At 34.0% G+C, this 27,766-nt stretch overlaps 1 protein-coding gene across 1 annotated transcript; it reads left to right on the top strand.

Moving 5' to 3' along the window:
* The first annotated feature begins 1,181 nt into the window (after positions 1 to 1,181).
* Positions 1,182 to 26,990, top strand: LOC144450682 (MAPK/MAK/MRK overlapping kinase-like). The gene is made up of 12 exons (XM_078141343.1): positions 1,182 to 1,335; positions 1,560 to 1,674; positions 1,811 to 1,900; positions 2,060 to 2,130; positions 13,580 to 13,658; positions 14,947 to 14,995; positions 15,957 to 16,135; positions 17,778 to 17,879; positions 19,184 to 19,360; positions 20,705 to 20,846; positions 22,166 to 22,366; positions 22,731 to 26,990. The coding sequence occupies exons 1-12, from the start codon at positions 1,329 to 1,331 to the stop codon at positions 22,812 to 22,814; spliced, it is 1,296 nt and encodes a 431-aa protein (XP_077997469.1). The 5' UTR covers positions 1,182 to 1,328; the 3' UTR covers positions 22,815 to 26,990.
* The last annotated feature ends 776 nt before the right edge of the window (positions 26,991 to 27,766 follow it).

The raw sequence follows: 27,766 nt of genomic DNA, 5'->3' as shown, positions 1-27,766 counted from the left end.
GAACACTGGATTCCTCCTCATTAAATCACCATTTTCCAAATTTTCATAATATCTTTTTGACGAGGTATGGGTCCTGGATTGAGCCGGGGGGGGGGGGGGCTAGTGGAAGAACCTTTTATCACAGGAGAACCAGGCTAAATTCTTCATTTGTATTTTTAAAGAACAATAAGTTAATTAATTAATTGATTGAATAAATAAATAAATAGATAAATAAATAAATAAGCTTAAAATATATAAACATAATAAAACAGAAATGACAAGGTGCTTAAATATCAATATCAACGTATGTAATCATAGAAACTTCAATATCAGCTCTTAAAGGCTTATTTTTCTACTTTATATATGAGTTACCCTGTACCACTATTCATTAAAGAAGTTAAAATATTGCGATTTTCCTCATTGCGGCATAGACACACTTTTGACATGGCATTGATCTCTCATGTTGCTTGTTTTTAGCTTTTATACATGAACGATATTGAATTTAGGTGAGGAACTTGAATTGGTAACATTTCATTTAGGTGTCTCGAAAATCTTTTCAGCCGATTTTACGTGCATGACGATTTTGCATCTGGCTTTGTATGTGGTCATTGTAAACGGCCCGGTGACCAAAGCAAAGTTTTTTCAGTTGTTGGCCGACATGGAGCTACCATGTAGTTTCGACGTTCAACCGTGTTACACAGTACTGTACAGCAGGCTGAGTAGGCACTATATAGCATGAGATTACTGTCAGACGACGTGAAATGAATCAGGTCTAATTTCCATTGAGTGAGTCGATACGAGTAAACAACGACAACCAAATCGTGTAAAATCGATGTGAAAGGTTGTTGTCTGCGTAAGCTGAGGCAGCCTATATATATTCATTGAGTGTGCTGTCGCCAGTAGCAACTGCGAAGCCTTTCTTTCCATACGTATCACACCGTACAACTATGTCTGTTATACATCCGCAATAGAGAAATGGTTCCACCGTTTGGAAGTTACTAGAGAAACATTTTGTCACGACTGATCAATTTTATGAAAATAATTTCGATTCAATAATGTAACTACTTGTTTTAGAGGTTTAAGGATAGCCTACACGTCGTTTTGTCATGGCGTACTGATATATCGAAATAAATAAAGTGCAAAAGTTTCATATGTGGAAATAGTCCGACGCATGACAAAATAGGAAGTTACGATCACCCAATATGGCCGCTCAGAGGGAGAGTTAGCGACGACACAACTTTGGTAGTTCTGATTTGAAATACGCGAACCAGGAAATGTTTCGGTGTTCTAGTCTATATTCGTACAGTTGTGAAGATTAAATAATGGTTTAGCTTCGCCAAGATCCGGTCATGCAAAGTAATTTTCAAACCATTTAATAATCATTAATTTTCTGGTGTTGTGAGTTCGATCGAGCGTTCGTCTGAATTGGAGCATGTACACCACTGACGTCTATGTAGTTGTTAGTTAGTTTGCTGTAATTACATTTTGTAATGTTAGAATTTAATTGAAAGAGCTATACTTTTTACTGTGTTGTTGTTTTTACTAATTCGTCTATTTTCCATGTGTTTTTCTCTCTTCAGAATACAGGATATTGGGGAAGAAGGGGGAGGGTACCTTTTCTGAGGTGTTGAAGTGCCAAAATATAAAAGACGGACAGTACTACGCCTGCAAAAAGATGAAGCAACACTACGACAGGTAAACAAAAATCGGTGCATGATACGTCACGTGCCTCATTTTATTACAGTGACATTATTTTTCTTACCATATTTGTCTTAAACCATCAAAATAGATAAATAAATAAGACTGATCCATGCATTTCATTTATTTACAGTATTGAACATGTTAACAATTTACGGGAAATCCAGGCGATGAAGAGACTTAGCCCCCACCCAAATATAATAGAATTGAAAGAAATTATATAGTGAGTATGGACAATTTATTTTAAATAATTGTGTGTGTTTGCTTTTATGATTGTTTTGGCTCATTTATTATTATATAATGATTTTATAAACTTGTTTAATGGTAATTTAATGTATTAATTTTAAAAACTTGGGTTTTTTTCTTCTTTTTTTTTTTTTAGTGAGAAGAAGTCAGGTACCCTTGCATTAGTATTAGAACTTATGGATATGAACATATACGAGATGATACGAGGTAAGACCTTTTTATTTTATTTTTTACTTCTTTTCATTTGTTGTAAGTTAGTAGTGATTGAAATGTGACTGATTGTGGATCTTTTTATAATCTGACAGTCAAAAGTTGTTTTAGAGACATAAAATATTGATTGCAACATGTACAATCCTCTTAAAATGTTTTGATTGAAAGGAACTTTTATATATAGCTATTACTATTTAGGACATACAACTGAAGTGATTCTGAGTAGCTTAAATTTTGTCATGCGTAACAAACTGATATAGAATAAACCAAGACATGACACCAGATTGAGTTTTATCGTTGTCAGTCCAGTCCGTCCATAGAAAAAAATTACCTGTTCTTAGTTCATCAGAGATAATTGATTTCTCTACACATTGCTTTCAAGGCAAGGGTGTGAATCTACAAAATAGAAATGTTAACTGGACAGTGGTTGAATTCTCAGAAATAATACCAATTTGTCAATAGTTACCCAAAGTTTCGTCAACAACATGCCATAGCTTCTGAAAGGGATTGTAGCACCACAAATATGCAGAAGACAAAAAAATAACTAAGTAACATATGGTCAGGTTGCCTTGTTTGCAGCTAGTTGTAAAAATATTTTATTTTCAGTGCGTGACGTAGGGACTAGTGGAACATGTTACTTTATTGTCCCAGGTTTAGCTGTATTGTTTTTTGGGGGTCCTTTCAGGTGCAATTATTCCTAACTCATTTGACTAGTCTTCGCCATTGAAGTACAAATTAATGCCCTGGAACCCAACCTCAATACTCTACACATCATGCAATACAGACCATATTTACTGAACAAAAATATATAAAAAAAAAAAATTCCAAGTGTCTGTCACTGTGTATCCCATAGGTCAAAATTATCATAATTTTTGTTCAGTACAAAAGGTTTAAATACTGGCCCCACTAGCGTTCGACAGAAGTAGAGTTTCGGGATAATTTTTTCTAAAGTTTAAGAAAGGAAACATTCTTTCATGACAAGAACAGAGTGTCTAGACAATGAAACCACTGCAACTTGCAAGCACTTAAAAAGAATTAGAAATTTAGATTGTGGAATTCAGTCTCAGGAACATGTTAATTTAAGCAAGGAATGTTGTCACATCCCAGCTGTACTATGTGTATTGGTGGAGCTTTACAGTAAGTAATTAGGACATGTAGGCGTGAGAAGACGTAGTAGATATATATTGAACTTTGTTTGAATTCAGTCTGAGCATTCTGTTAGTCAAGCAGAGACATTGAGAATCTAGATTGTGATAAGGTTGATGACAAGCAGGGAATGTATTATCACTATCTGTTAGTACCGCTGTCGTTGCTGAATGAGTCTTTAGTGAATATAGTTTGATTAACAACAGTACATTAAGATGTGAATTATTCGTTAGTACCTACAACGGAGTCATAAACCTGGTAAAAAAAGTTGTAATAATGTGACACAGCAGCATGAATGTTTTCATGTTTTGTGTACAGTACTTTGATGTCAACCATATGACATACCACATCTAAATCCCATTCTATGTAACAAAGGTCTTACAGAATGTATTGGTAGTCCATTTTGTAGTCTTAAAACCTGAACAGTTACATGCATTAAATTCCTACCCTGCCTTCCATGCATCAGTTCCTCTACTGAAAGCAGTTGTAAACCCATACTGACTGGCCTTGCAATCACCAAAACAATAACCTTGCCTCTCCAAATCAAGGTGATGACCCTGTATATCACTTAAATCTTGCAGAATATCTTGAATACTAAGGAGTGTACAAAGGTCCTAGTAGTGTGTATTTGTTCATTTGAATCATAAAATTTAGATTACTAGGTTGGCTGTACACTAGATGTATAAAAACACATACTTTATTATATCGGCATCATGAATGCAGTGTAGGAAAGAGGTATCTAATAATTTAGCTGTTATTGTTCAACTGTTATGGCATCAACAGATTGTAGGTTATCTAAACCCACCTAAGTTAATAATTCATGTTTAGTATTAAATATATCTTCCTCTGTGTGAATTAAGTCTATGCTCTTACAATACAACAAACTAAATAACCTGGAAAGTTCGACAAAAGCAGACCACAGAAAGGATAAAGAGAGTAATTGTTGCATTGTATCCCATCATAAATTGTTACGAGGCAAAGACTTTAAATTGGCAGAGTTTCCAGGTTTAGATGGCATGCAGGTTTTGATACATCTTTATGTCTCGACAAGAAAGTCAAAATGTCGGTATTGTTGTGTTCACAATTCAATGTGTTCGTGGTGGTTATGGGGATGGGGGTATGGTGGAAGAGAGGGTGATGGAAATCATCATACAAATATGTCTATATACATTTATCCCCCAAATTTCCACACATGTTGACATAGCTGTCAATATTTATATAAACAAGAAACATTATCGAGTTTTATGAAAATGCCATTTTTCCTGTTTCCAGATTTACGTGTTATTTCTCAAAGGACGTGGAGTCTATGCATGGATCATTTCCAATTAAAAAAACAATACTGATAAGATTCTAAATTTAGGATTTGGAATTCTGACGTAGTTGATAACAAATTGACATCATGGGAAATCAAGATCCACCGTTCCATTATTAGTGTTATCTGGTAAAAGGTTGTATAAATTAGACTAGTCAATTTAACTGTATATACATATACACGTACACTATTTGTAATGTATTTGACATTTATACCCAGTTGCAGACAGAAAGCTAAAGACACACAGTAGAGTAGAGTGGCTAGTTTCATAAGTAATTCTACAACTAAATTGAAAGAGGAAATTTATTTCTATACTGGAAACATATTGACTGCAAACATACTGTTGTTGTTTTGAATGATTTACATATCCGTGACCTAAATTGGAGTGAATAAATCACCACCATCAACCATTGGTAATTTGCTTGGTGTTTCAACAACTACTGTAATTTCCTGCAGTGCTGAACAGTACATGTTTATTTTCATTAATATTACATTTTGATTGTGTAATTTTTGTGACATATGACAGCTTTGTTTCCTCCATGTTCTGTATTTACCTGTAACTGTTTTAGTTGTCATGACAGATTACAGTAGCCTCAAGGCTTAGCAACTGAAATGTTACTGATTGTAAAGTGAACAGTGGGTATCACATTGTGGGTGTTTACTTTATGTCTCAAAGCAGGTTTAGTTGGGTAACAGGCTTCTTCTGAAGGCATACACACAGAGTTTTAACAAAATCATCGATCTACCGCCTATAGGTTTTCATAATTATCTTTACTAAACATGTATTTAAATTTGTGTGTAATACACTACAGGGAAAGTTGGAGTCAAAGGTCATGTACCAGTATTGTTGCCATGACCACAGGCCAGTAAGTATGTAATCAGTTACCATGGATATAGTGGTCATACTTGTGTAGGCTTAATATATTATCTACACACATAAAATTGATTTAAAAGTAAGTGGCCCCTTCGCATATTTGCTGTCCTTTTTATTAGACAAGTCGTAATGTAAAGTAAAGAGCCTAAAAAAAGGAGAAAGTACTACTTTCTCTAAGAACACAGGCAGAATTTGGAGATAGTGAAAATTTAATACAGTGCGTGCTGATGGATGTTGTTAAAATATACATGTACCGTGTAGGGTAATAAAAAAGACACAATGCCTCTTCTGCCTAGAGTTGAAATATTACCTCAGTTGTTGAGTGGTACTTCTCTGCAAATTACCAAAACGTCTATATTCAGATGAAAATAAATACTTGTTTCTTTATATACGTGACCACTATAAGAAAATAATTTGCCACCCAAGAAGATTTAGGTAAATATGAGAATGAAAATGTGAAAATAGCTAAGTTGTGACTAATCCTCTGAAATTAATCCAGAAATATGTCAGAAATTTGAGTCTGACAGGACCTTAATGTTTATGGGTTATATTACAGTACAACATTTATGTATCCCCATCAGCTACAAATGAGAAAATAGGGTTAATACTCAATTTAACATTAGGCACGTGTTTGAAACTCCCAAACTAATTATACCCATACTTCAAGTGATTAAACTCTCTAAAAAAGATGTTTGCTGGTCACACTAGAGTAGGTTCAGGTCGACAGATGGGCGTCTTAGTTGTAGCTGTGAAACACATCACTGTTGTATCTTGTGTTCAGCCATTTATAGACAACAACACTCTTGTGAACACATAAGCCTTGTGTTACTGTTAGAAGTAGAATCTGGTGAAAACCTACTTTCAGTCCATCTCCATTGTTTACTTTCCATCAGCCTGGTTGAGGTCTGGGTTTCAAGCAAACTACACATAAGAGGGACAGTCAAGTGATTCTTTTGACAGTAACAACACAGAATGTACTTTGTTTAAAAGGTGTAAGTTTGTTCAGTACATAGCTACCGTGGAAAACACCTCAGTGATAATAGATACATCAATACTGACATTCAATAGCATGGAACCAAAAAGTTTCTCTGTTCTGTAGTTTTTCCTCACAATTGGACATAAATTGGTTCAGAATGGCTCTGATAAAAGCATATCTTGTATTCAGTGAATATAATGTTTCATGTTGGTGTGGTTTGTAATACTGATAGGCAGGTATTAAAATACAACCTTGTAATTACTGGTTTCTAAATTCACAGCTTGTACTCATTGTTTCTCATAGGGATCTTATAGATCCAACATAATCTTTTTTAGTTTACTATCTTCAAAATCATAAATGATATTAATTGCATTTTGATTGATCAAAATAAATTCCAATACTTATTCAAATTATATGACATCAACAAAGTTACATGTACATTGTATTTTTTAAAAACAAAGTTCTATACTGTAGGTCAGTGATACGAGAAAGTGTTTTTTTCAGGAAATGCTAGTAGATGAATTTGTCAACATAATCAGTAAACATGAAATGAGCATAGGAATCAGGTATGCAGAAGATTTGATTGATTGATTGCTTTGTTGATTGACTGATCTGTTGGTTGGTTGGTTGGTTGGTTGGTTGGTTAGTTGGTTAGTTGTTTACTGAAGAAAGTGAATCACTTCACTTCTCTGTTGGTAGGTTGAACTGGCTTAGAAATGTCATGGCTACAAGTAGACGGGTCAAACTTTTCACATGAAGGTATTTTTTGAACAAAGAGTTCATAGAACTATTCATATCATGAACAATTGCAGTATTGTAGAAAATGAGAAAATGGTATTGTATACAACGATAATAGCAGTGCTACATTGACGATTCACTAAAGTATAGTACTCATTAGTAACAGGACCAATTTCGACAACATTGACCGCACAATGTTAATATATGTCAGGGCAATTGTGCATAGCCACAACAAGACATTGACTGTATATAACAAAATAGTCCAGTATTGATTGCACAGTTATAGAATTAACAACAGCATCAGGTGCTAGCTGTTCCTTCACCCATTGACAAATTGCCAATAACTTTCCCTTGTTACCCTACAAATCTTACAAGAGAGATAATAAAGTTATAAAAATTAGACACATAAGTTTAAGGAACTGGCAAGTCCTGTTTTCAGTATTTATTGGAAAGTTTTGAGGTATACACAGCCAGCCAAGGAGCAGAGACAGATGTAAAGAAATCAATAATACTATGTAGGTGGTACGGAAGTCTGAAGAAGAAAAACCTCAGCCTTTTAATTTCCTTTGATATCTTTTATTTACAATCTTGATGAAAATAAAGGTACAAAGTAAATAAAATTTAGCAAGTAAACAAACACTTTTAATAATGTATTCATGTCTGGTGCAATATATATTTGTGATGTTTCTATACCATGTAGACTGTTGATGTATGCTGTTCCCAGGACACAATATTTTCACTTTGTTTGTCACTGAGCATATTGGTATCTTGACACTATGGTAAAGGTGTGTGCTATGAAACCATATAGACACCTGTTTCCATTGGTATTGATTCTAAGACCATAAATTAGGAGGTGAAGTGACCCTGCTATGGTGGCATTCTAGTCCCTGTGTGGTGTAGACCTTTGTCTTACACCTCTATCTGATAATCAGTGGTTACTTTAGGCTGTTGGTATAAATCAACACAAATCTGAATGACAAGCCTCCACCAGCAGCTAAAACTTCAAGTAGTTGAACTAATAAGACTAACTGTACAGGTCACCAATAGTGTTGTTTACCTTGTGAAATGATAACGAATTCCACACTGAAATTAAACCTGGCATATTATCAGTTGATAGAGATTTGATTTGGTATCTGTTACTGCTAGGCAACTCTGCCATTAATACCTGTCACACATTGAAGACATTTACTATCCCCCAAAAACAAAATGTCAGCTTCAGTTTGTTCAACAAGAACAAACTGTGATTTATTAGGTTTTATAGATACTTGTGAGGTAGCAGTATGGTCATTATTGTTTGGACTGTAAACAATAGAATTTGATGACTTGGGGTGGAGGCATAGGTGATATCTGGCCATGTACCTGTATGTATGGTATCATTGTGACTTATTAATCAACCTATATGAATTAATTACACAAATATCTCCATGACTTAATGCATTCTTTAAAGCAAGACTTGCAGACCATAACAACAGACTAAAGATCATTTTACTTGTCACCAGCAAGTCAATGTCTATTTACAATACATTTATATATCTCTTGAGTATATGGTAATTTTTCTGTTCTTTCAAATGGAAGAACAGGTTATACAATCATGTATTATCATAAAGTTGTGACAAAAGATAATTACAAATTTTAGTAGGTAGTATCTGACAAATAACCTTGAATATGTTTAAACAAAAATACTGGTGTGTATTGTCATGTGTATTAAATTTGATTAGTTTTAAGCCAAAATGATCACATTAATAATAATTACCTCAGTACCTACATCATATTAAATGTATTAATTATCTTTCTGTGTAAATACCACTGGTTCAAAGGTCATATATCGATATATCCAGTGTTCTTTACATACCATGTTGTTGTGAATTGTGACTCAAAGAAAGAAATTCTTTTCCCATCACATGTCCAGATACTATGTTTTCTAATTTGCATATAAGAGTAGCATACATTTCATTGAAATGAAACATTATATGATCGTTTGAAGAGTGTCAGTAACCCATTGGAGAACACTGATCGGTGTTTAGTCTGCCTACTTTCTTTGTAAAGGTAGTCCACTAATTGTTATCCTACAGTAAAGTTACGTCTTAATTTGTTGATGGTTAACATTTTCTGTTCATTTCGGATGATCTCAAGAAAGGTGTGTTGTTGTTAATGAAATAAAAATGTTTGTTTTGCATTCGCATGTTATTAAAATCCCAGAATTAAAGTGTAAAAAAAGAAAGCAACAAACCAAATATGCACCAATACGGCCCTCGAAATCAGTTTGCGATTATACTATTACTAGTGTTGCGCCGGACCGGAGTTTAGATAAAACGTAGGGAAAAAGGCGCGAGCGACTGTCGACAGTCTACGTTTTAATCACAAATTGGTGATTATATAAACTTGATTTTTTTTGAAGATTCATGGATTATTATTTGTCTTCCTGGCCCAGTAATAACTGTGCTGTGACCCAATATGATTGTATGTCACCTTATGTATTGTATGTGTTTGTTTTGATTGCTGTGTATGCTGAATAGTTGTTTTGTTTACTTTGTTTGGTCAGTAGTGCTGGCTGACGCAGGTATAGCAACCAGTATCCACAGGGAAGCTTTTAGCGTAGACAGTAGAGTTTGTCCAAATGATTGTGTGCACACAACCATGTAACATTGACAACAATAGAAGTTGTCAAGGAAGGGTGCTGCTGGTAGTAAAGAATGGAGTACTTCAGTGTATGTACTGAAGGTTTTCTCTCAAATCTAATCTTTTGCCAGTGGTATGTCCATTGTTGATGCCCGTCTCTGAAGAATATCCATGGTTGTATCTCAAATGTGTCTGTGTGGTGTAGTAGTATCGCATCACTAGGTTTGCCCAGTCATGAAATAACAATACAAGGTACTCTTGTCATGGAATTAAATACCACATATTAATCAAACCATGCTCACCAACCTTAATATCTGTCTGTCTAGTCTGCCAATTTAAATACTTGCCTAATGTTCAATTATATGCACATGCCTAGCTAGGAACACTGTCATTCCAAAACCTGCACAAATATCAATCTACGGGTATAATACATCAGATGGACACCCAGATATTTTGAGAATTTTGTGCAAGTTTTAACTTATAATGAAAGGAACATGTAGTAGGACAATGTATTATTGATGCTAGCTTGTAAAAAAGTTTTGTTCAAAATTACATTTACAACCAGACACATAATAAATATTACTTACGGGCCATGCACATCAGAGTCTCACTAAAATGGAAGCTGCAGATAAATGATATTGTGACTGACTGTGATCATATGCCTGTATAATGCCAACTATAATGTTCTAGTATAACTTTGTACAGAAGTCTAAAACTACAACAGATGTTCCAGTATTACTCCGTTCTGAAGTCTAACTACAACAAACACTCTAGTATAACTCTGTACTGAAGTCTAACTACAGCAACTAGTAGTATAGTTTTGTACTGAAGTCAAATATTCTAGTATAGCTTTGCACTGAAGTCTATAACTACAACAAACACACTGTCTCCAAGTATGTTGTCAGGTATTGGTTACTTACTCTACAGTTTGTGTTACAACTCTCATATTTCAATTCGTTATACTTTTAGCATTTTGTTATGTTGATTCAACATCAACATAACGAAATGCTTAATGTTTAGACCACATCCATCAATAATAGTATCAGCCGATGTAATAAGAGTTTTGGGGGTTTAATATGGTGGACACATTGTAAAACTATTTCATGATTCTTGTGTATGGGTCTATAGTCACACAAATAGTAGTTTACATTTGTGTTGTAAAATGTCATGATTCTTTTTCTCCAATATATCATGTATGGTAGAATTGTACAAAATTTGTTTTAAATCAACCAGAGTTTTCCAGATATATTACTAGGGTTCTCCACCAAAAGTGTAGCACATGGTACAGATGGAAATCAAAAGAGGTTTTTACTGAATTTTCACCTTTGTTACTGGGTTCCCCAAACCTTAATGAAAAAACACTCCATGGTCATAGGAATGGACTGTGTCAATAACAGTTCTATTTTAGTGAAGTCTAAAATTTTCTCGAAACTTATCAAAATCATTTGACTCTCCCAAAAGATCAGTGTTGATATCTATGAGGCAGGTGTACAATAAATTCACTGCAAGCTGTGTATACACAGTAGCTATGTTGACCAAAAAAGAATGTAGGAAACCAAGCTCCTTCAGCTCTGTCATCTTTTCTAACTTTGAATGACATTTTGGAATTTTAGTCAGGGTACTTGAGACTGTGGACTGACTGTCCATGGTGGTACAGTGGTTGTACAGAGTACAGCATGATTTGTCATCATCTGATATCTCACCTGTTCTCATTCTGTGTGGCTGACATTGTATTTAGGGCATTGTTAAAAGTTATGCACACAATAGATGGTTGCCTTGTAAGCGATGTTGTTCAATTATTGAAAGGATAGTTGTACTCTTTTATTATTTATAGCACTTGGTTTGATTATTAAGTAGGGTAGTCATGCCTCCACCATTGTACCACAAAGGTTACACCTAGCCTTTGATTCCTCATTTATGTAATGTTTGCTAAGACTGATCATATTGAATAACATGTAATATGGACAACTCTGGCGTCATCAGAATTTTTTTGGAAATATAACTCTACTGAGTACTATGTTATAACAGTATATTTATACTATAGACTGTTGTGGTATTTCATTGATTTTATGAAAGCAGTGCATCAATATCAATGTAGCCTAGGTAAAGCCTAAATGCTCCAAATTGGAAGAGCTGTTGTGAGCATTATCAAATTAAGAAGACCAATATTATGTTAGTGGGAATGGGAGAGAAAGATTGAATTACCTTCACTTTGTATTCACTGTGTGTAGTAGCTGTATTAAAGGTCGATTCTTGACAATTGTAACAGTTGAACTTTTAAAAAATATAAATACATGATGCATATATGATGCTTAGACTTTGTTTGTTTGAAATTAACCAAAGGGGGTCAGTTTTCATAGTTGTTACCAGAAGTCCTTGTAGCCCATTTTGTCTTTTTCATTATGTCAATCGTAAGTTTAAAAAAACAAGAAAATAACCAAGTAAAAACAAATAAAAAACACACCTCCCCCAAAAAACCCACAACAACCACAAACAAACTAACAAGAAAGTTGTATATTTTTTGCTGAAAAATTGTATGGGAAGTAAAATATGCTTTTGAAGTGAGTTATTTATAAAGTTTTCTGTATAAATTAAATTGACAGAAAAACAGGAAAGAAGCAGCAATGGTGTCAAATTGCTAAATGAATACATTTGAACATAACACTGACACTATTGTGTGTGTGTGTGTGTCTGTCTGTCTGTCTGTCTGTCTGTCTGTCTGTCTGTCTATCTGTGTGTCTGTGAGTCTGTGTGCATGCGTGAATGCATGCATGTACAGAGAGTAGTAGCAACTGGGTAGCATGACAGTGTGTATAAAGGGATATTATGAAATTTACAGATCCCAGGATTGATTTGACACTTTACCTATATGTCTGTTAAGCTATTAAAGAAGCACATGATTGAGGAGACACTTCTCATAGAAACATAACTGTTTTTCCATGATACAGGTCTTGTTCTAGCACATTAGATACTGTTAATCAAGCATTTGTTGTTAATAAATCATTTTGATATGTTAGCATAGATTGTTGAAATCTTTCAAACTAGTCTCAATCCATCCCATGGTACGATACTATATATTGTTATATAAGATTAACCTTTCAACTGGTATTCACTGTATCCCAGATTATATCAAGTGTGTGTATTTTGGGGTTTGGAGATGCAAGGGATCACAGACTAGTGACATAGTGTAGTTGTAGAGTTCTCAGTGATGTCATCTTGCTTATTTACGAAAACACGATACAGGATACGATACAGGTTGTCTAGTCATTTACCTTTCACATCAGAATTAGGTAAAATGACATAATATACGAGTTGGTTGATAATGATAGACAAATGCATTGGTCAATGCTTGGAATATTTATATATTGTGATATTAAACTTTGGACATTGTTGACAAATATTGGAATATGCGCAATATTGTGTAGACCTTCACACTGTAAACAGGCCATGGGTTGTGACTTTCTAAGGTACAAATTAGAGGAACTCTGTTTTCAGTTCAGGAATACACTATGTATGGGCTACCAATTTCTGAAATCGATAGCCTACTGCCACTGGGACTACCTTAGAAAAAATGTTCATTTCAAGCCCTGAGAATGCAACTTCCAAGACACTGGGTGATACCACATCTAAATCCCATTCTATGTAACAAAGGTCTTACAAAATGTATTGGTAGTCCATTTTGTAGTCTTAAAACCTGAACACTTACATGCATTAAATTCTGTTATTCAAGCATTTATTGTGAATAAATCATTTACAATATATTTGTTATTTTTATTGACAGGGAGAAGACATTACTTGCCAGAACAGAAAATAAAGAATTTTATGTATCAACTATTGAAATCTATTGATCATATGCATAGGTAAGTTTTAATGATTTATTTCAACATGCTAAGATTTCCCTTCTCCTAAGAATTTGAAGAGTAGAAGATGTGTACAGATAAGTGAGAAATGTTAACTAGTTGTGTATCATCTGTATATCAGTGTATAGTTGTTGGTATTACAGTAGAAATGAAGGTGTTGCCTTGGTATTTCACTCATGGTACATGTTTTTGACACAAAGATAGACACATTTCAAGTCCAAACTAACAATAACATAGACACAACACACACACAGCATGCCCATTTCATTGAAAAGCGATAAAACATGAGCTTTCTTTAACAGTGCATTAAAAATAGGCTTCTGCGGTGAAATTGCAGATGGACATGATGATTTTAATGGCTTCAATTGTGTACATGATGTTCTTTCCAACTGATAACCAACATGTTATCTTGTCTGTTTCTACATGCCTACTGTGTGCAGCACCTCTACAATTGTTTATTTTTTTCATTTGCAGTTGTGTGAGTGTGTGTAAAAATGTCCTGTCACACAAGTGAAACAAGGCATCGTCATTTTTACTGTAATGTGTTTAGACACTTTTACAATTTTTTTAAGCTTCTGTTTTAGTCATTTCGATATTGAAGTAACAAGGCCATATGTAGAATTTCTGTCATGGCTTAAAATATGTCTTCATTAGCTAGGTGGATGAATAATATCATCAGCCTTTGTACTCCACCGACTTCAGGATATTGAATTCTACGGACTCCATATTGAATATTTTTAGGAAACTCAAGTACGAGAGAGTGTACATGCAGATTGCTTTTTAAGCTTTCCCTTTTCAAGTTCTTGTATTGTACAAAAGATTCTTAAAAGATATATCCATAGAGTTTCCATGAGAACGTCCGTGTGACGTGTGTAGTGTAGTTAATTCTTAAGGAAAGTAATATTGATGAAATTATGAATAGTTTTAGAAAATCAAGTGTAAGACTGTTCATACTGATGAGGAGCTTTCCCTTTTCAAATTCTGGCGTATTGTACAAAAGATTCTTAAAAGATATATCTATAGAGTTACCATGAGAACGTCCGTGTGACGTGTGTAGTGTACTTAATTCTTTCAAGGAAAGTAATATTGATGAAACCTGCACTGCATCTCACACAAAGGTTTCTTGGTATGATGCAAATTGACTATTGTTGGCTTTATTGGGAATTTCCTGTTTGACGCACATAATAGAGAGAACTATACAGTAGAACATTACAGGAATATGCCTCCAGCTAAAAAAAAAAAAAGAATAAAAAAAAATTAAATAACAGGTGAAATCCTTTCTTTTCAGGAATGGTATTTTTCATAGGGATGTAAAGCCTGAAAATATATTAATCAAAGTAAGTATCTGATATTTTTTATTGATTCATATTTTGATTCAATAACGGAAGTATGCGTTGTGATCAATAATTGAATGATGTAATTTACATGACCTGGCCTAGATATTAAATATCTGAATGTGTGTTCTTAGGTGTGATGTTTCTGTATTATATTCTGTATAGAGATTTGTATGACAGGATGTAACAGGATTAGTGGTTATGTTGTTTTAGCTATAAAACACAGAATTATGGGCACATCCTCATGATGTTGTTTCCAGTAATGTTTACCCAGCGGTGCACCAGCATTGTCATATTTTTTTATCTACACATAAAGAGTTAATCTCCCAACCAGTGTGTCCTCATTTACCAGTGTGTCCTCAAATGAAAGACAGTTGTATAGATGTGGGTGAAAATGATAAAAATATTGAGTTTTCATGTGCATCACCACATAATTTAGAGCTAGGGAACACCAAATGTTGGTGTGTCAATACCCGTGCACCCCAGTTTTAATAAATAAATTTGCCATCCATGTAAAGCCAAAAAGAATAATTATTTCATGTGCAGTCAGTAATCAGCAAGTATTCATGACAAATATTCCACTTCAATTCAAACTAGTTATGTCTGTGTTGATTTTCTTTTCTTCCACATGCTATCACATGTTGTTGTTGTTGTTGTTGTTGTTGTTGTTGTTGTTGTTGTTGTTGTTTCTGAATAATATTATTTTCATGGTGAACACTGCTTCTACTTCTAAAGTCAGTGTAAAAAAATTTACAACAGTGTATTGCAAGGATTTATTCCATATGCATACTGATTAGGTTGTAGTTTCCCCCATAGTACTTGCGTCATCTATTGGTATGGTGCAATACATAACACATAGTGCATACATCTAAACTTGTTACAACATACATATCAGGGCGAAGATAAACTATAAACATTATGTTTTAATATTGACTAAGATCTTCCTTTTCCATTATGTCACCAGGATGAAGTATTAAAATTAGCAGATTTTGGTTCGTGTAGAAGTGTTTTTTCTAAACCACCGTACACAGAGTACATATCAACAAGGTGGTACCGTGCACCCGAATGCCTTCTCACTGACGGATATTACTCATATAAAATGGACCTTTGGAGTGTGGGCTGTGTTATATTTGAAGTCATGAGGTGAGTTTTATCTTCTTATCAAACTGTTGAAGTGCAATTCCATGAAAAGTACAATTTAGGTGAGTCATATCAAACAAATTTTTCATGTGGTCATGAGACTTTGATGTTGAAATATCTCTGTAGAATGTGACAACTGGAGTGGCATGGAAATAAACTAGTGATTCAGTTTCTGTCAAAAGTATTGTTTACTTTATGAACTAAACTATGTTGATGATGTCATTAATGATACATAACTGATAAAAATATCACCAATGAGAGATGATTTATTAGTCTTTTGGTAGTCATAGATAACAGGACTTGTAGATGTTTATATTCCCCAATATTTTTCTTTGTTCAGCCAAGGAAAGTATGAGTGTAAGGGGCCTTTGTGTGACAACCCATAGGTCATGAGTATTTTCTGGAAAAATATTGGAGAATAATGGGGGAAAGTAATGGTAATTTTGAACGTTTGTACACAGTAGAACTAGTGACATAGACACACGTTGACATAGACACGTGTTGTCATGACATAGAATGACCAGAGTATATATTCCATATTTTTGGCTTATGCATGGAATATAATGTGTGTTGTATGTATGAAAAGAACTATGAACTGAAGAAAAAAACAACATCAAATAAAACTAAGTAAATAAAATGGGAATGATCCTGTTTGGTCATAATATCAGACAAATTGAAAATAGAGTGTAGTCAATAATGGAAGCATTGTTTGGTCAAAAGAGAGAACTTCAAGAAATTACAGAGTGGTTTACTGTCCTACTACCAGCTGTTACCGTTCTCTTAATTACACATACATCTAGAATGTAAAATAGAACTGTGTCCAATGTCATGATCTCTGATCTTCTTTCCTTGTAAAACAGATATTAAGTTTGAATCTTTTATATGGTACACCAGACTATAATTTCCTTTTATACTCGGCTCACTTGAAAGGGTTATGAAAAGTAGCAGATAGAAAGGTCATTTTTTTGACATTTGTAGGCTATTATTCTGTGTATTATGTTTATTGTGTACAGTAACTGTTTCTAGTAATCATTATGTTGTGGTAATAATTTAGGCTTAATAAGTAAACAACAGATTCTAATGAATATTGGCTAAAACGATTGTGTGTGTGTGTGTGTGTGTGTGTGTGTGTGTGTGTGTGTGTGTGTGTGTGCGTGTGTGTGCGTGTGTGCGTGCAATGTGTGTGTGTGTGTGTGTGTGTGTGTATGTGTATGTGTGTATGTATGTATGTATGTATGTATGCATGTATGTATGTATGTATGTATGTATGTATGCATGTATGTATGTATGTATATATATATGTATGTATGTATGTGTGTGTGTGTGTGTGTGTGCGTGCGTGCGTGCGTGCGTGCGTGCGTGCGTATGTATGTATGTATGTATGTATGTATGTATGTCTGTGTGTGTGTGTATGCATGCATGCATGTATGTATGTATGTGTGTATGTATGTATGTATGTATGTATGTATGTGTGTATGTATGTATGTATGTATGCATGCATATGTGTCTGTTGTGCATATTTTTATGATTTATGGTGTTAAACTGCCACTTCAATTATACAATTTCAATGCTTGAATGACTCCATGAAATGACACATACGTGTACATGCACTGTTTTGACATTGTGTTGTATTGTCTTCTTTCAGTTTGCATCCATTGTTTCCTGGTTCCAATGAGGTGGATCAGATAGCCAAGATTCATGACGTCATGGGTACTCCTGATAATACTATCCTCAATAAACTTAGGAAGTAAGTTTACTTATTTTTTAACTCAATAATGTACTAGGAAGGGGTACCAGTAATTAGATGTTATTCTCCAATAATTTTCTTCATTCAGCCAAGGAAATCTTGTCTTAGTATTTTCTGGCTGAATGGGGAAAAATATTGGAGAATAACATAATTTTACCAATGCGAGTAATATCAAAGAAAAGTTGGGGACAGTAATGGCAATTTTAAACATTTTTGACGAATATTTCAAACACAGCATAACCAGTGACGTAGGCACGCATTGTTGTGACATAAACGTGCATTGCCATGACATAGAACGACCAGAGTATATATTCCATATTTTTGTTCAGCTTGGCTCGTGCATGGCATAATATACTTGTATTTTACCAAATAACACAGTACAGAAAGTTGTTTTTAATTAAATAGCATGATATTGTGTAACTGCTGTGTAGTCCTACCAATATGTCTACTGGAAATGAAGACATTTTCATAAACTTTGAGTCCTAGAGAGTAATATTACAGCACATAAATTATTCACAGTTCTCATATCCATTTTAATTATGAAATATAATTTGAGGAGAAGAAATTTACACACTTGCAGCCAATTATATTTGAATTTTCTTTGGAATGAAAATTAGTTTTTATATGTGAGCTGTTTTTCAGTATTACCTAATCAGTGTTGAGATCATTCGTCTGTAAACATTGTAGTGTTAGGTATTGTAGTGTAAATATTTAATTATCGTTCTGTTTTTCATTTCCTTCCTGTAAGGTATTTAGACCGTGTTTAAATGATGACATTTTGTCATGGAAACGCAATTACTTTTTTTTTGCGGCTACACCTACTGTTTACACAGAGACAACTAAAATGCACATGAAAATGCAACAATTTACAAACACCACAGATAGTGGATTGTTCTCAAAACAGTATGTTTTTATTCGAAACCAGAGTTGGTGTAAATGTGCAAAATTAGAAAGACTCAAAAACGGAGTCATGTAAACAACTGAAATGCAAAAATGGACATATTTGACCTCAGGAATGACTCCCTCAGTAATGTACTTACGCATATGCTTAAACATACCATGTTGTTATGTTTCCACATGTGCACCCAGCATCGTTTTCAAATTGTTCCATATTGTTTCCGTGTAAACAGTAAAAAATATTTGTCGGTCTAGTGTATAAACATATGAAAGCACATTAAAATGCAAAACAATACTAACATTTTATAAATTAGCATTTTTGATTTGAAACAACTGTTGTATAAACACAGCCTTATACTATGAATGTTGTTAATAATGATAATATTTATGGCATTGCTTTCTTGCAGTAAAAATAGAGGAATGAATTTCAATTTTCCAGAGAAGAAAGGTACAGGAATTGAAAGGCTATTGCCTCATGCCTCTAAGGAATGTATAGATCTAATCTATCAGCTGTGTACGTATGATCCAGATGGAAGGATATCCGCTAAGCAAGCTCTCAGGCATTCTTATTTCAAAGAGCTAAGGTGAGATCAAAACCATACTTCTTCAGATATGTTTGCAAAATACAGCTACAAGAAGTTATACGTACATCAACATGAAAATAACGTAATGTTTTCTAATGTTTTTAATTTCTTTATATATTCATTTGTTTATAAATCATAAAAATCATGTTTATTTACATTGGAATTTAAAAAAACAAAAACAAAGCAATAGTAAACAGACATATATAGATTACGGTATTTTAATTTATCACTGTGTTTGAAATCACAATGTTGCTACTGTGTGTTTGAGGTACATAAACGTTGTGTAGAGTCTCTCATCAGACAGGGTATTCCACCTAAGTCAAACTTTTAAGTGTAGTTCAGTTTTTTCCCAATCCAAGCTGTCACTATACACACACTAGACAAGACACTATAGGCTGATAGTTTTCTCAGTTTTCTCCACCTAAACTTCACACACATTAGATGAGACACTGTAGCCTTAGACACACTCAGTAAGTCCTACACACATGAGATGAAACACTGTAGCCTTAGACAAACGCTGTAACTGAGTCCTACTTACGTTTGTAGTCTTCTATCACAATGACTTCTATTCATTCTAGCCTGTTAAAACAGGGTTCGTTTGCCTAACAAAGTGCCAAAATTCCCTTTATGCTGAGCAACAAGACACTTTTATTTGTTGTGCTACTGTAAACATGCCATATTGACTAGTTACATGATTTATATGATATTCAGATTGTAATATGAATATGTCTGTAACAGTGCATATACTTAATCAATTAATGCAACGTTTCCAATCATAACACCAAATGATGGGTCGGTTTGAAAAAAAAGTAAGTTTATGAGTACATGTTGGTGATATTTTTAAGGAATGATACTTAAAGGCAGAAGGAAACTTTGAACCACATGTTTATTAAATTTCCTGAATTTTAGCCCCAAATGATAATTTTCATGGGGTTGCCACCTGATAACCAGTGACGTTATTTTTTCTAATCCTGTCGTAGTGGGTGTCAATTTTTTTTTTAAATTTCACCAGAATAAAGAAATATGAGGTAAGACCATGAGAAACATAAAATTAAAGAGTAAGGCAGTCGTAAAGTAATCACAAGCCTTGTTTGTACGTGTATGATAGCAGCCACTAGAGGGCAGTCTTCGGATTTCTAAGAATAGCTTGCAGACTTGCTTGATAGAGATACTTTCTATAATGTCGGTTTTTAGTATTTGATAAATTTGGCAATTATTGCAACATATTGTCATTTTCTATTTCTAGAAATTTGTGATTTGACCTGATGGAAGCGTTGCTGATATGTACAGTAACATACATAACATTCAGTACAGTAAAATCGGTATGTGTGTTTTTTTTTGCAGAGATGCTGATAAACGTGTGCAAGCTATGGCTAAGCTGCCAACCAAAGTAGATGACCACAACAAAGACAGACCAAGTTCTGCCAACACTGAGATGCCGAAGACACATGTACAGAAAGAACTGACATATAGACACAGGAGAAGGGTAAGATACTGATACACTATCAAATGTTTTCTCTCTGTTTGCTCAAATTATGATGTAAATCATGAATGTACAGTAACACACATGTATACCACATTAACACTCATACATACGACACCATGCATACATAAATACATAGTGTTTATGTACATGTACTACCTATCTATGTACATACGCAAGTACAATTATGTACACATACACACATACAAAAATACCACACCATGCTGGTGTTACACACACACACACACACACACACACACACACGCGCGCATGCACATGTACGTACGTACGTACATACATACACTCACACACGTATGTATGTACATACATACATACATACATACATACATACATACATACATACATACAAACACACACACACATGCGCATGTACGTATGTACGTACGTACGTACATACGTACGTACGTACATACATACATACATACAAGCACACACACATACATACATACACACACAAACACACACACACACACACACACATACATACACACACACACACACACACACCTACACTAGTACACAGACACAATAACTTACTAGTACATAGATAAATTTTTATAGAGTGATTAGATGATAAACAAGGCTTTACAATATCACTTTATTGTTAGTATTAGACCGACTCATAGCCATCAGTAACATGGTAACATAGCAACACACCATGACTAGATTAGCATCCTGTGGTTCATTTGATTCAAGAGCAATGACATCACGCAATGTGACAGTGTTTGGTAAGCAACCCCTATAACAGTGGTGAGAAATCTTGTAAAAATTTCGATTCCTTGTACTTCAACTATTAAAGGCAAAATACAAAAAAATGTGTGTTTCCAATAATCCAAGAACCCTAGTGTAAGTCACTTACCCTAAACATTTAAAAAAAAATTTTTTGTTTTCTTGACCTTCATGCATGTCTGTTTTCTTTCCCCAGTGATGTCTGTACATATTTCATCAAACTATCACAGAAGGTGGTATTCTGACTGACATTTTGTTTGTTTTTTTGGTTGAAGCAATATTTTTTCAAAATAAAACCAATTAAAAAGATAAAATAAAATGAAATAAAATCCCAACCTATCTACCCTATTTTTGAGGCCATGTTATCGGAAACGCACAATTATTATTTTTGTTGCATAAGGTAAAATATCTAGTGAACTCAGATATGTTTATCTACTTTAACTTACCAACTTTAGCAAAAATCCTGGTTACCTGCATGTAACTCACTATTCAGTGTATACAGTGTGATGTCATTGTTACTGAGAAAATAACTCAATTTTATACTAATCTATTATTTTCATTCTTACTTATAGCGGAGGCCAAAGAAATTGTCAGACTATGAAAATATGCATGCTGGTTCTCTCTTTCCTAAGATGTCCCAGGCTGCAACACTACACAATTCAACGTTTCCAACAGCTTCATTTCCAACAACTTTTCCCAAAATGCATCATCAGCACATGCTACCAAGTATTACAAACTCACACTATACTAAACATCACCATCACCACAGCAAGGTAAGCAGTTTGTCTAAACATGTAATAAACTTGGCATGTAGCAAAAAGAAAAGGCTCAGTTATTGCTTAGTCAAACCACTGTATTCGTTGTAAAAAGACAAAAGATTGTAAAGTTTGGCCACAAGGAGTGCTATTCAGGAGTATAGCAGCACAGGTCAAAGTTATTTTAATACATGTAATACTTTTGTTAGCCTCCTTTTGGAAATGAAGTGTTTCAAGGCTGAGGCTGATGATATTTTCAACCAGTCTTCTTCTATTTTTTTTTTCAACCTGGTGTAATTTTAAGGATTTGCAGAGTTCTATGATGTGGGTTATTTTGGACTGCTTTATTGAGTTATTTCTCTCTTTTTTTTTCTTTTGACAGGCTAGTTATCATGACAGCCATTCCAAAAATATGTATGGACATTATCAGCTTCCATCCATTGATAAAAGCAAAGGTGGCTTCTAAAGTACTGTACAATGGAGTTGTGATGACGCCCAACAAGGTGGAAAGGCTTCGTGGTGGATGAAGATAGTATGGTTACCCCGGCAACATGGGGATGTGAGGTTACACAAAGATGATGATAACTGAAAACGTCCATTACTGGAATGAATCAACCTCAGCACACACCATACATTCAGTCAAGAAAGAACATTTACTCTGTGTTTATAAAAAATGATACTTGTAACGTCAGAAGTTGCAGAACTTATTCCATAATAACAGTGCTGCAGAAATTTCACAAAATGAACTCTCTCATCACGTGTAGATCATGTATCTTTGAAATTCTAGAATTTAGGAGTATCTCTATTTTTGTAAAGAGATTGATTGTTTTTAAAGGTTAAGTGATATTTTTTATTTGTGAACAAGACATTTACTACTAGAAGAAGAAAAAGTATGTGTATCCATCCATCCATCCATCCATCCATCCGGCCATCATAAAGCAGTGGTTTTCTTATTTGCCAGCTTGCCTATCACAGGAAGTAGTAGCCAAGAACTAGCATATGTAACTTGTGTGTTGTGTTACATATACTAGTACTTTCAAGGTGTCTTGAACAAGCACACGTCCACAAAGGCTTAAAAAATCGCTCCAGGAAGTCAAAGTTTGGGTTTGTTCTAATAATAACATAATAATAACAGTCTTATTATTACATGTATAATGCTTGGGGCTTTAACATCAGGATTTCTCTACTCCTTCAAGTAATCCAATATTAGATATATTCAGGTAAGGATTGCTTTTCAAAACAATCTTTGGTTCATGACAATTTTGGGGTCAATGGAATCAATGTAAACACCAAGACCAGAATAATGGTGATGTTATCTTGCTTTGCATTCATAAGAAAAATACAGTTCCAGTGAAAGCCTTTTCTCTTGATATATGAAAGTTGTAAAATATCATGAATGAAGTTTCAATGGAATCACACGAGTTATCACTGAGATGTGAAAATTAGGTGGAAACATATCAATAATTTTGTTGGATATATTGAAATCCGTGCAATGTCCATGCCATCACACACTATATAGGAGCTAATACCATTTATAAGAGACACTCGTTACCAATAATAAGTACAGAATTTGATGTAGTCTAATGCGTCATTTATAAAAGTATGAAAAAGAAAGACTACAGTTATGCAAGGGATACTGTAATATGCTTTGGTATACTAGGAATGGGGGCTGACTGGGACAGTTCTGCTAAATTTCAGCAACATGTAAACACTCTAAGTTTCACCTAAATACTGCAATCTACTGGAATCACATGGAAGTCTTAATACATGGGCTACATACAATCTGATGGCATGCACGGCTTATAAGATGACCACTGCAACGTATTGGTACACGTTTCTGTGTTTTTATTAACTATTTACTGGGAATACATTTAACCTTTTTGAATTACTGCTTTGATGTTATGTTGCCACTAAAAAATAAATAACGATGGACAAATGGCACTGTGCTCAAAACATTGAATGCAGTTGATATATTAACAGCATTCATTATATGTAACTGAAATTTCGGTGTAAACTTTTCTTTTTAGTGAAATTTCATATTGTACTTTGACTTCTGGCGTGTGCCACATTTTATTGTCTATGTACAGTTATTCTTTCTGTAAATATAATGATTTTAAATTAATATGTTTTACTTGAAAAAAAAATAAGAAGAGAACTCATTCACTATTTTATAAACTGAGTATTGTTGGTTGGGAACCCAGAAACTGTACAATGCAATGCTAATATGAAGAGTTGTTGAACTAACAGGAAGGCGAAATGTACATATTATGATAATTAGGATGAAAATAAGTCATTAGTTGTATATAAAGGAAACTCGAAACAAGAAAATGTCATAACATCCTCTGAGGAAAGTATATTTGGGTTCAGTATTTGAACCAAGTTTTTAATATTGTTAATAGTAATCAGATTCTAAAAAGAATTAGGACCGAGAAACTCAATAACACGGGGTATATGCATACAAAAAAGTTTGCGCAAAATCAGAAATTTATGGGAGATAGAGAAACACAGATATCAAAAATGTACAAAATCTACAGGAAAAAAAAATCTATTTTATGCAAGGAATTAGACATCTTAAAGATTGTGCCATATCAGAAGAGAGATTGATATTTCTGCTGTTGACAATTATTTGACTAGAATGTAAATATCTGCATACTTTATTTCAGGAATCCAAGTACCCTGCACTGTACAGTGTTTTGGTTCTCGACTCTATATTTGTATATTTTGGTTCAATCATTGTTGTCAGTACTATTGTTCAGTATGAATGTGCTTTAATCTTTTTATTAGCGGTATTGAATTCAGCAATTCTCTTCTTGTGAATAGAGTATTGTATGTATTTCAGAGAAGTCACTTTGTTTTTTCAGTATAATGAGGTATTGTTGGTGATTCAACAAACAAAAAGATTTCTTGAGGTCAGTATTGTCTTGTATTGGGCTGTAGTACTGCTGCATGTATACAGGGTGACACATACTATTTAGAGATGTTCATCAGCTGCTTCGTAAGATGGATTGTAATGATCACATCCTTCTCATACTATTAACAGCAAAGTTCTGCAAGCCCTGTCAAAGCTGGAGGAATTTTTGGACCATCTTGCTATGTAATGTTTGTACTACTACTACTACTACTACTACTCTGGCAACCAAGGCCTTGGTTTACTAAGATAGACACAAACACACTTATGTAATTCAATGTGGTAGACGACACAAGATTGTGATAGTGGTGCTTCTGTTGTGCAAAGTCTAATCACCCTGTGATCAAGATAGTATATATTGGAAGTCCCCAAAAAATCTACTCTCTAAGATCATAGAAGTCATCAGAAATGCCACCCTATTGAGAGTACAAATAAACCAATAGGTTATATCAACATGTCGTGACAATAAGTTTTGTCTACCTTAGTATTAAAACAGAGACCTCGATTGCCAGAGTAGTAGTAGTAGTAGTAGTAGTAGTATAACAATTAGAATGACATCAAAAAGTTGTACTGAAAGCATCAACAAAACTTATATTTGTAGATGTTGTACTATGTACTGTACTAAATACTATAACATATGTACTTACAGGTCAGTCTGTATTTGTGATACTTTCCAGTGAAACCTGTGGTGTGATATGTACTTTATGTGATGTTTGATTGAGTCTATCAAAACATCGTAGTACATACAAGACTGTCCAACTTTTGAGTGAGATATTTACCCCACACATGTTAGTGGAACTTGAGATATATGAATCAGGCGTTTGGTATATTTTCATTTCTCTATGAAAACAAATCATGAAATTTGAGTGTAAAGATAAATTGTGTTTAACTGTGGTCAGTAAGTTGACTTACAAAACTAAATCAAGTGACTAACAATATTCTAGTATGTGCTATAGTAACTCCCTAAAATTGAATGGGAAAAAAAATGCTCTTTTACTTATACGTTTTACTAAATTTATGAAATGAGGTAGGGGAATTCACTGGTAAAAGCAACTCTCTGTGATTCAAGTGAACTTCCAAAATCCGTCCAGGTCAATTTACATACTTAGTGTTCAAGCTGAAATTATATTGTTTTTTTTTCTTCAAAATTTAATGTATCTGATGCAAATAATAAATATGTGACTGTCTGGTATATGTGATATGTAGAATGGAAATTTTGAGATGTTTTCTAAGAGTTTGCCATATGGTATACATGACATAGTTATCTCTCTAAGGTTTATTGAGGTTGTGCAAATTTAAGATGTGAAGAATATGAGGTGGCTGATTGTCTTAAGTTTTCATAAGACAGTTCTTTTTGAAGTGAGTTTCAACACTACTACTAGATACTTGAGGTTAAGGAAAGACGATATATGCTTTGTAGAACTGAGTTTTCAGATAACCCTGTATCTTATTTCTCCTAAGCAATGATTTTCAGTAACAAGTACACATTTTAATAAGTTGTTCAAAAACTTACTGTTTCATTTGTTATACTATATGTAATGTTACTGAGCTACTATTGTGCAAATAAGCTTTAGAGGTGCTGGTATGCACTATGCTATGTGTACCGTATGATAGAACTTGACAAGGTGAACAAGATACAAGTTTCTGTTGAGATGATACCAGACAACACAACACATAAAGTCTTTGTATTTACTATTGTACTTTTAGAGTATCAAGTCCTAAATTAAAAAAAAAATACATGTATTCTACTCACACCATGTCTCTTTCTTTTATTCTTGTATATTTCATTTAAATTTAAGGACAAATCATGAAGCAATGTTGCACTCTCATTACAGTGGATGTTATTTTATTGCCAAGGAGCAAGATATGATCCCCATGAAAGTAACTTTTGAGAAGTGAGATTTTCCTACAAAAATATACTACTACTAATATTACACTGACATTAGGCAGAAAGGGGCCATTTTTTCATCACTTGGAACCCCTACTTCGGACATCCAGAAGGTCCAGCTATTATATGTCCAAGGAGCATGGGTTCTCGGACAGATTTTAGACATGGTGTGTCGCCATAGTTCTAAACTTCGACCCATTTCTGAGGACGTTTTTTGGCCGTTGGAGGCGCTATATAAACTTTGGGAACGGCAGTTATCTCGGGCACGAGGATAAGTCAAGTCTTGCTGACGCAACTCGACACTTGTCACATCCTCTAAAAGCTTAACAATATCAAACACACATTATATAGATAGTAGCGAAAATATTTATTTACAATAACATCCCATCTATTTAAGTTAAATAACGACACTCTGAAAGGCAAGACACCATTACATGTAACACACAGGGTGTTTGTGACAAACATCAATAATATAATGTCGATTTCTACTGAATGTATATATATGTCAATACGTTTCAGATAATATTTCAATTTTGTCTTTATCTGATTGGCTTGTAGTCACAGCTGTATGACTAATCATTTACAAATTCTGTCTCTTCCTCAAAACAAACTGACTCGGCAT

The sequence above is a fragment of the Glandiceps talaboti genome, chromosome 2 (assembly GCF_964340395.1).
Source record: "Glandiceps talaboti chromosome 2, keGlaTala1.1, whole genome shotgun sequence".
NCBI classification, from domain to species: Eukaryota; Metazoa; Hemichordata; class Enteropneusta; family Spengelidae; genus Glandiceps; species Glandiceps talaboti.
The sequence above is the reverse complement of the archived record's forward strand: the minus strand, read 5'-3'. Positions and strand labels throughout refer to the sequence as shown.

Bases quoted from the DNA above. Each gene is read 5' to 3' on its own strand.
- LOC144450682 (XM_078141343.1), top strand. The intron at 1,901-2,059 runs GTGAGTATGGAC...TTTTTTTTTTAG, and splicing joins GAATTGAAAGAAATTATATA to TGAGAAGAAGTCAGGTACCC. The intron at 20,847-22,165 runs GTAAGATACTGA...TCTTACTTATAG, and splicing joins CATATAGACACAGGAGAAGG to CGGAGGCCAAAGAAATTGTC.